The following is a 10,582-nucleotide window of genomic DNA, read 5'->3' as shown; positions in this document are numbered from 1 at the left end:
GGGGGGGGGGGGGGACGGGAGGGGAGGGAGGGGGAGAGAAAAGAGAAGTCTCGGTGTCTCTCGGCTTCTCTAACTGTAGTGGTCGATGTTTTACTTTGTGGAGGTGACAGGATCTATGTCAGCGCCGCCTCGTTTATCTTCTCTGTTTGCTCCTCTCCCTCTTTGTTCAGGTAAATTGAAAACACCCACCTGTACATGCGTTCCTCTCCTGCCCCCGTACTGGGGCATGTGTTAGTGCGGAGGGCTGAAGAAATGCTCCCTGGGTGGATGCATTGCCGCAGGAAGCTGCAGCAATTTGTTTCAAGGGAAACCTTGTGAATAATGGGGGGAGGGTGCAGGGTCCGGTGGTGGCGTGCAAGAAAAATTGAATCGGTCGTGGTGAGGCTGGAGGCCGGTTTGACCCAGAGATCCTGGTGTCTGTTATGTGGCAGGAGACGAAGTAACTAATGGGGACCAGACAGCAGAAGTCAGTGCCTGAGGAGACAACTGAATCACAATGTGCCGGCCATATTTTTGAATCCTGTGTCCTGGTTTTGGCTTAAAAAGTTATTGATAGCATGGGTTCACATTGGCTAGTTAGCAATTTTTTGGTTAGTTCTTAAAGCAATCCCTGTTGTTTTCTGTAGTCCACTACTACAAAGATTCCTAAAGATCATTAATTTTGTCCACATCAGTGTCATGTTACACAGTTGGAGAATTATACACGTCTTCTTTTCCTGGCTGTTGCCTTCAGGCGTCGTCAGGGCAGATCATCTCACCTTCTCTGTTGCCTCCTCTACTGACGCACCGACCGTCTCCTTGTCCTCTTTTACTGCATCCATAAATCTTCACAGGTGTCTTCTTTTTTTCTCTCTTTCTCCCTCCTGGCAGCTTTGTCTTCCGTTCAATATGTCCACTTTATGTCCAATCTGCCACGTCATTAGCTACTGTATAAATAGTTGTCAACATGTTGGAGTAAGACGCACTGGATTAATATTGTTTCTACAAGAAAAAAACACACCCACATACCACTGACCTACTGACTCAGTAAAACTAACACTTTCCACCCGTCAGGCAGGATTACTGCAGTCGTCTCTGCAGCGTTCCTCATCTTCCGTATTCCGCCGTAAACTGTAAAATGACTTACCGCGTTATTGAGACGCTGTCAAAAATCCAACACGTTTTTTTTTTTTTTTCAAACTTTTGCACCAGCCCTGTCAGTCTCCCGCGGCCCGTTCGCTGCACTCGTCTTTCACCTAGAACAGTCTTCTCTGGTGTATGTGCCACAGCGTCGTGCCATGTCACATCTGCATGTCAGAAGACACCAGAAATAGCAGATAACATTTAGAGGAAACGTTACCACGAAGTCAGCGCTTGTACTTTCTCTGACTTTTTTTTTTTTTTTCCTCCCCAGACTTAGTTACTAACTCCTGTTTGTCTCGGCGGCTTGTTGTAAACACACTGTGGGAGTGTGAGAATGAATGCACCGAGGCATGTACTGTGTTTCATAACGGAGTACAGGACTTCAAAATAATTCAATAGTGATGTTCCTTTTTTTTTTGGGCTGCGTGTGGCATTGGCCAGGAATTGAAAAAATGATCCAGTGATTCAAATTTTTAAATCAATATTTAAACTCATTTAGGCGAGCCAAGTTGCTTTAACAGTCACTACACTAACTCAAAATAATAAAAAAAAAAGTACTCCACCTGTACTAGTACTCAGTACTGTAACGATCCCTCCCAGCTGAGTAATGGACAAACGTGACATTTTTTTTTTTTTTTTTTTCGAGCCAAGCCTGAGGAGAGTCACAGCAGGTCCCAGCTGCTGCGGGGCCTCAAGGAGTGTGTGTGTGTGTGTGTGTGTACATGCGTGCATTCGTGCGGACACACAGCCTTCTAATGATGCTTCTTGCAGCCTAAGGAGCTCCCCCTCGCCAATCTGACTACCGACTGCCTGGCAGGATTTCAGCTGCTGTAGGATAACAAGCAACACAATTTACAGTCTCTCTGTGATGCTATTAGCCACTGGCGAGGGGAAGGAACAGGTGAGAATTCATGGGCGTGAGGGGAAAGATAGAGGGTAGTTATTAAAAAAAAAAAAAAACTCATCACCATCAACAATTGATTTACTCTACTGACACTTTTTAATTAAGTTGAATTTTTTTTTACCTCCCATTTTTAATATGCTATTCATTAAGCTGTAGGTGGGCATCGTGCATGATCTGATTAAATTAGAAGGCAGGACATCATCCAGAGGACCACATGGTGTCATGGCTGTTGGTGTCGTTCAGTGAGAACATCACGGGCTGAATTATAATAATTTAGTGATCATTTATTTATGTCACAATTTTGAGTAGTACATATTTGCAGATGGGTCAGAGTAGAGTTCAGGATTCTGGCAAGATCTGTGTTAAGATTTTTTTTTTAAATATATTTTGGGAGATTTGGGTGATTCAGGTCACTCAGTGACTTTTACTGTCAGAAAAAATAAATTCTATTTCTATTTGATTCTTTCTATTACTTTTTTGGCCATTTGGAATTAATGCAAGTCAATAAATTGCCTCCTAAATTCATTATTTGTATTTAGTTTAAGAAAAACTTTCAAATTCAACTTCCTATGACTGTCATATTATTAGAAATGTAATGATGCAGAGGCAGTACCCGCATCTGCCACTAGAAGTGTCCAAAAGGGATTCTTTTTCTTCATTATAGTCGTCATTTTTTAAGATGTTTTTTTTTTCCCCATTCAGATTTAGGTTAGCATTAGTCACAAGCTAATAATTGTCTAGTAAAGGTATTAAATAGGATTAACTGATATTGCTAATGAAATAGAGCAATTGAATGAATTAAAAATGACCTCATAGAGCAATTGAATGAATTAAAAATTAAATAATATAGAGCAATTGAATGAATTAAAAATTACCTCGTAAATGCTTAAATAAGATAATGAAGACATTTTTACATCTGAAAAAAAGCTAATTCCTCATCAACAAACACCCGAACTGAAACGCGGCCGACGTGATTGGACGTTCGTGCGGCCCACGCGTCTGCTTTTCACCGGTTGCTGACACACATTTGCTGTGTGTTTTATTATTTTTGAAGAGGGAACAGAGCGCTCTATCCAGTGAGAGTCATCAAGCGCTGTGGCCATGAGCAGGCGCTAAGGTCAAGGAGGCTGGAGGACGCCGCCGTTGTGCAGAGAGTGTCTTTAATTTTATTATCGGTGAGACGATGATGTCTCTGTTGGGGAATGAAGGAGGTGACAGCTGTGGCTCAGCCCTGGCTGGACACTGGCTGAGGTCACGGCGAGGTCGTCTCTCGCAGCTCGGCTGCAATCAAAGCATTATTTCATACTTGACACCTCGGAGACTGCGGACGACCGACACCTCGCACCTTGCGCAGCGCCTTGCTTTGCCACACTTTGCGTCGCGGGCCTGATCCCACAGGCTTGCCTGTACAAGGAGAGCTGTGTGACAGTGTTTTAAAGGGCAGATACGTCCCCGGGGATCAACTGTAAATCTTAGGACGAGACACGAGGACAGAGAGGAACAGGGCTGTGGAGAGAGAGAGGCTGCTCAAAGAGAGTACCTCCAACTACTGCAGTGCACATCGGGACCAGTGCATGTGCAGCCAGTAAACCTTGGACTGACAACTAACTGGTTAAATATTTACTGCCAACAAATTCATATATTAAATCACCGAATTTTTTTTAAGGACAACCAAACAAAATCTATGTGGTTGTAAATAGTACTATAGAAAGTACTACTAAAGCTGGACGTGGTTCGTAAGTGTCCCGTAGTGAATGCGGTGTCTCTTATGGGCCTCCGGGAAGCAGCTTGCAGATATAAAATGCAGTCATTACTGTAGTAAATCATGGAGTACTGCAGCATGTAGTGGAAGGATATGTGAATGCATACTGTATGCAAGGCCAGGGAAGAGAATACGACCTCCCTGCAGTACGCCGTCCCACATACAATACTGCATGGGGTGTCTCTTACTGTGGAAACAGTACTGCAAACCCTGAGTATATGTGTACGAATTAGAATGTATTACTTTAATCTCGTAAATTGTTTTGGTTCTCAGTATAAAAATGTAGTACTGCGTGTACTGTGTTCTTGAAGGTATTGATCAATCCTCTTATTTTTTATTACATTCTGTTTTCTGTTATCTAAACACAGAGACAGATTATTTATTTTTTTTGGCAGCAAATTATTTTAATTTTTAGTTGCAATTATTACCTGTTTTGGCTCTGACAACTGTGCCTACTTTCCTTTATTTTATTTTATTTTTTCAAAAGTCTTTTCAAATGTATTCCGAGAGGCTTCTTCACCTTCGAACGTGACACGTAAATCTGAAGTAGAAATAGCCAACCAGTCTCAAACTACTCTGACAGAATAGCAATAGTAACATTTAGCAATTACAAATGATTCCATAATACATTGTTACATACTGTAAAAATATTATCTTTATTTATTATTTTCCAGATTTCACTAGTTTTACTAACCTTAAAAAAAGTCTTGTCTTAAACCAACATGTATATTTCAGGTTCTTTGCTCAAATAGAAATGAAGTAAAACTATCAAACTGTCAGGTATTTTGTTGTCCTCTGTGACTTCAGTCAGCTACTGAACCCTTTTTTTATTTTATTGTGCCGAAGTCGTCACTGGTCGACTGTAACCGAAGCTGCTTTTTTTGTTTACCTCCCGCCCCAAAAAACCCACAGTTTTACACGACGATGAGAGGAACCATCTCTCTCCGTTTAGGTGTGAGACGGTGAGGAATGATTCGCCGGACAAAAGACAAGCTGTCCTCCTGTTAGACTGGCACCGTGTTACCTCTGCAGGGCTTCATAATATCCTGCTAGATTTCTCCAAATTTATCACAGAGGACCGGAAGATTAATGGCCCGGGTAGGAAAACAAAGACCACGAGGGACGTGTACTACATCATTCAGATTTAACACCACCATCTGTTTCCTGATGCCCAGGAACGGCAACATCAGTGTTTAAGACAAACATGACAGATGTGATGGAGAAGCCTGCTCTCTACCTGTGGAAAACTAGGCCTGGAGTCAGATGCCGGATGCGGGATGCGGGATGCACACCGATCCAGAGCTAGCACGTGTCGTGTCGAGCCTCTGACAGATGCCCAGTAGGCTGACGGAGACGCAGAGCAGCAGAAACCTTGTGCAAATCAATGTCAACAGTGAAGACGACCTATTTGCGTTTTTAAACTCTTTTTAACAGACGTTAGCGTCCGCTAGCATCTCGTCCGTAGGTTCAGGGGTAAAAGTGTGATTGTGGACGTCCAGTGATGACAAACGACCCAATGAGAGCTCGTTTCTCCCCGTGTGAACCTGTGAGGATATTGCAACAGGGTTGATAAAGCAGAGAGTGTTGATGCTGTAGAAACACTCGTCTCTTCTGCAGTCACTGGAGCTGGTTACAAATACGCTTTGTGCACTGTCGATTGAGGGGGAACGAAAATCAGAAAAAGAGAGGAGAGAGATTTGAAGGTTTCTGATGCGACAGAAATAAAAAACCGTCTGGTGAGAGACGAGACGTTCTGTCTGCATCTGGAGACTGCTGTTGAAAAGAGGAGGGCGAAAAAAGGAACTGGACGGGGTCTTTGTGAAGTGCTATTGATGAAATGTCACTTCAGAAATTAAATGGGCCTAATAGCTTGTGTGGCGCTGGGTTCTCTGTGCACGGAGCAGGCTTGAACAGGCAGCCCGTGAATATGGACCCAGTTTTTAGGTGATTTCTGTTAGAGAGATGAATTCGTAAAAAATCGGAGGAATAGTTATCGTCAAAGTACCGACTGCTTTCTCTCGAGAGAAACCCAGAGATGGGTTTTCCATGATGTGAACTTGTTTGTTTTGTATTTATTTATGTTGTTTTGGACTGAGCAGCATGTGGGGAGACTCATATCGTACCTGCCACCACCTGAACCGTGGAAAATGACTTCACATTCTGACATTCAGAATAAAAACAAGGGTTTACGGCAGAGTGAGATGTAATTATTTAGTAACCTGTCAGCTCCCGTCTCATCATGACGACTAAAAAAAACATGCCTTCTATAACTCAGTCGACCAGTCGGGGGCGTCACGGGCATTCTCGTAGCATTAGCAGCTGACCCAGTGTCTCTCTGTGAGAATTTGCTGACGTTCTCTTCACATCTTCTGCGGCGGAGTCGATTTAGTCTAAGTTTAGGCGCGAGCCTCCTCATCCAGGCCCTTAACTGAGCCCCGTGGTGCTCTTGCGATAATCATCTTCAAATAGTGAAAAAAAAAAAACTATACTGCCGAAACAATGAAGTCAATTTGTTTGGACTGTTTTTGTCCTCAGGGACATTTTTTTTTAAGAAGGGTTATTAGCTTTATTAGCTCCATTAACGTTAAACTATGCAGTGTTTGTACTCTGTACAAATACTTTGTACTGTTTCCCTTGAATTCTCTTGGACGTAGCTCAACCTTTTTTTTTACTAAAATGTACGAGAAAAAAATAAAAAAATCCCTGTCTAGCTTTGTAGAAATTGACTTCCTCTCGGACGCTAACAGGTGTAACTTGATAAAAAGGCGCCAACCGTCTCGACCCCGACGCTCCAAGCTCAGTTTGGCTTTTCGACGACTACGTTACAGTAACAACAACAGCAAAATGTACTCCGTTACTTCTGCGCCGGGGTGTCACGGCCGTCACCTCTTTGCCCTCGGCGGTCGAGCGGCGTCATCGATGTGATGTGCCGGGGGGGCTTTGGGTTGGCGCCTGCAGCTCTCTAATCCGCCGAGCTGAAAGGTGATGCCGTCGCTGACGGACTGACAGCAGACGGACAGGACCCAGCTGTGACGGCCGGTTGTCGGCTCAGTGGCAGCCTTATGATGAATTGCCTCTCTTGACTGATTGCGCTGTTACCGAATGATACTGACGCAGGATTGTTCTGTCAGCGTCTCGCCGGTGTCCACCGGCTGGAAAAAGAAATAAAAAAAAGAAATAAAGAAGCAAGGAATGAACCTTTAGGCCCGTCTTTTTACTTTTCAACAAACTTGCCCCTGCTCATAGATCTCCACACGCAGTGATATGGAACTGCAGATAACTGCAGATGTTTGAGTGACAGAGTGAAAGCTTTGATTTTGATTTAAAGTGTTGTCGACGCTGTTGTTACATGGCGAAATAATTGTAATTGCGCAGGGATGTGACTTTTAGACGTTCTCTGAAAGAGAAAATATAGGATTCCTGAAAAGTCAAAACAAACAACGCACGTTTCCATTTGTTTTCTATTTTCTTAATAAATGCAATTTGTTTGATGCAGGATGCATGTTTTTTTGTTTAGTTTTTTCCTCTCTGTGAAAATGACAGTTATGCATCAGCCTGCTCTTTGTCTGCTTACAGCTCGGAGGACTACTACGAATACGGACACAGTGGAGAATCATATGAATCCTACGGTGAGTGAATCACTGAATGACTGGAATGGCACTGACTTATTCACTGACATGATTGTGTGGCGTTTATTTTTATTTATTTTTTCGTTTGGAAGGTGAGGTGGAGGTGAGTGGCAGGTCAGAGGTCAGAAATGCAAAGTAAAAAAAAAAAAATTGTTGGAAAAGGGAAAAAAAAAAAAAAATTGTTGGAAAAAGTAGATCTTCCATTGACATTGTTGTCTTGGTGAATAACAGAAGCCAGATAATAATCGTACGCAAACATCCCTTATTGTTAACATTGTCGGATTAAGGTTAGCGATGTATTTAAATCTGCACATTTTTCTGACTTCCTCCTTCTAAAGAACGACGTTAGACCTTGCGGATGTCTGGCCGTTTCCAGCTTGGAATATTTAAAAAATGTCTCCAACTTCTGCGACTTTGCAAAAGGAGTACAACAAAAGCACCGCCAGCTCATTAGAGGAAACGGGGATAAAAACTGCTAGCGCGCAGGTCAGGAGGAAGAAGAGAGCGACAGTCTAAGTGGGACAGATAAACAGCATTGATGTGCATCCTTGTTCTAAAGAACACAAGGTTACCTTGGCGTGCGTGTGTGTGCGTGTTTCTTTTTTTTTCCAAAGCGACTGTCAGTGATAGGGTGACAGGTTTAATTAAGGGGTATTGGCTTGTGGGCTGCCGACAGAGAGATTCTCTATGTGTGAGAAGAGAGAAAAAAACAAACAAACAAAAAAAACAGAATTCTAGCTCTGGGGAAGTCTCAGCCCTGACTGGGGATCAGACAAAAGGTGCCATCGATACTGGCATTTTTACACTGACGCTACCATGGGGTGAACAGGAGCCTGTTTAGCCTGAGTGCTAATTGTGACCTTTACGCGTTGAGCCACTAAACGGTGCTTTTTCAAGTGGCTTTCGTTCAGTGATCCAAGATGCGTCTTCCCAGGGAGATGTCGAAGCTACTTGTCCGCTACATCATCGTATTTTTCTTTATTGTGAATAAATGGTTTACAGTTGGCATTCCAGTGATCACCCTACACCCCTCTCTCCCTCTCTCTCTCTCTCTCTCTCTCTCTCTTGTTTTTTTTTTAATCAGGCCAGGAAGAGTGGGCAAACAATCGCGGCAAGACGGCATCGGCACGAACAACCAAGGGAGTGTACAGAGATCAGCCATACTCCAGATATTGAACTGTTTATACAGCCTGTCCCTGAACCCTGGTGGCTGTTTTAACCTAAGTAATGGATTTTTTTATGGACCCACCCACCTTTTTAGAATCCAAAGCAGACCACCGAAAAACGAAAATAAATGGCAATAGCCAGTAAATAATTAAAAAAACAAAACAAAAATCATAATTCCCTGTGATTATATAAAAGAAAAGTGAGGTCATCTGTCCTTGGACTGGACTAGATTGTGAAGAACGACGTTGTATCGAGCTATTCCGATCTGGCCGATCGCGTTAAGCTGTTTGATACGCAAAACTTCTACACAGTTCGACGCCACCGCCCGCTATTCTTTATAAACCCTGAACCGCGTGTTTGATCACTTTAAACTGTAGTAGAGTAGTTCTAGGAAAAGTGCAGTGCAGTAGATCTTTCTTTCTGAGGGTCAAATCGGTGACACTTGTATCCCTTGTAAATTGAACATTGACAGAGTGGACGAAGCCCAGCGTCGTCATACACACTTGTACCCATGTTGTATTGCTGTGCCCTCTCTTTTGTAAAGTAATAGTTCTTCAGTGTTAAAGGGCTTAGAAAAGCATGGTGTGCCACTGTGGATATTGTCGGCTGTTTGATTCTGGAAAAGGCCTGTGTAGTTGTGTTAATGATCGTATTAATGCCCCCCCCCCAAAAAAAAAAAAAAAAAAACTAAAAATAACCTTTACAACATTATACACTCCAGTCAATGATCAGCAAAACCAGATTTTTTTTTTAATTTTTGTGATTTTTTTTATGCTGTAATTAAGTAACTTTATTTTTTTTTTCTAATGATGATTTTTTTTTTCCTGACTGTGTGAGTGTCACAATTAAATACTAAATCCATTGAATTTGTTGGACTATTCCGATTCTGAGCTGCTTCTGTAAGCCCTTTAATATTTTCCTCTTTGTTGACGCTGAATAAACATTTTGAAAGAAAGAAAAAAAAAAAACAACCTCCTGTGTGTGAAGGATAATTATGTAATAATAATAAAAAATGTCATAATTTAAACTAACCAACCCAGATGCTTGAAATCTGATTGATAATTTAAAGTATATATAAACACAGAAGAATCCAACGTAACTACCAACTTCTATGTAGGGATTTAAAAAAAATAAAAAAAAACCACGTTCAACCGGTGCAGCCACCAAATCACTGTGTGACCTTGCATTCGTCCTTGGTAATCTGATAAGAATGGTTTCCTATTTGGATTTGAGTGCCAAGTGATGCATTTTCTGGCAAATCTCTGCGACGGAGATTTGGAGGATTTAGCGATAGTGACATTGTCACTCCTGAGACTCCATCCGCTGTGTTTGTTCGTATAATTCAATGTGAGGCGGAGCAGTGATCACGACAAGCATCGTCAGTAAACACGCATTAACTTTGGGAGTGTTTACCCCCGGCAGAAAAAAAAGGGGCTCAGGTGAAGCCTCCTTGACCTCCTCCCGGCCGTGTGCAGGAGGCTGCCTGGGTTGGGGATTATTCTCTCTTCTTGTTTTGCTCTTTCTGTTCTCCTCCGGTCATGTGATGCTCCCTCGGCTGTTTAAAGAGCCCGCCTTTGCCCCGTCCGTTAAAGAGACACTAAATGACCCCCAAGCTGACCTCCGCAGAGAGAGGATGGCAGTAGCCGTTTAAAAAGACCTCCGTTCCACAAGGTAAACACCCTGACCAAGTTTAACCTTTCCCCCTAACGTAGTTCCATATAAAAAGCTCTCTAAACTGAACTGTAATTTGAATTTCCTGTCTCTGTTAAGCCCATAATTCAGACAAACGCTAGGTTTTAATTAGACGACTAAGACAGACCTGAGATCAGCAGAATAAAAACATACGTCATAAATAGCAGCACTAGTTCAACACATTGTGTAGTGACAATAACTTCATTCTAAGACTTTGATAAAAAATATATATGTCCACGTAGTTTGAGCCGTAAAAATGTTTTGACATAAGTATATATTTGCTGCTAATGTATATGTATGTATATG

At 42.4% G+C, this 10,582-nt stretch overlaps 1 protein-coding gene across 2 annotated transcripts in view; it reads left to right on the top strand.

Annotated features, from left to right (window-relative positions):
• The window catches only part of khdrbs3 (KH domain containing, RNA binding, signal transduction associated 3), a 61,544-nt gene extending 52,292 nt beyond the window's left edge, over window positions 1–9,252 (top strand). For both annotated transcript variants that reach the window (XM_017041085.2, XM_008331369.3), the window contains exons 8-9: window positions 7,365–7,417; window positions 8,502–9,252. In XM_017041085.2, coding sequence (XP_016896574.1) covers window positions 7,365–7,417; window positions 8,502–8,593 — 145 coding nt within the window. In that variant the 3' untranslated portion in view covers window positions 8,594–9,252. The remainder of the gene's footprint in view (window positions 1–7,364; window positions 7,418–8,501) is intronic.
• The last annotated feature ends 1,330 nt before the right edge of the window (window positions 9,253–10,582 follow it).

This window comes from Cynoglossus semilaevis, chromosome 18 (assembly GCF_000523025.1).
Source record: "Cynoglossus semilaevis isolate Cse_v1.0 chromosome 18, Cse_v1.0, whole genome shotgun sequence".
Lineage (NCBI taxonomy): Eukaryota > Metazoa > Chordata > Actinopteri > Pleuronectiformes > Cynoglossidae > Cynoglossus > Cynoglossus semilaevis.
The sequence above is the reverse complement of the archived record's forward strand: the minus strand, read 5'-3'. Positions and strand labels throughout refer to the sequence as shown.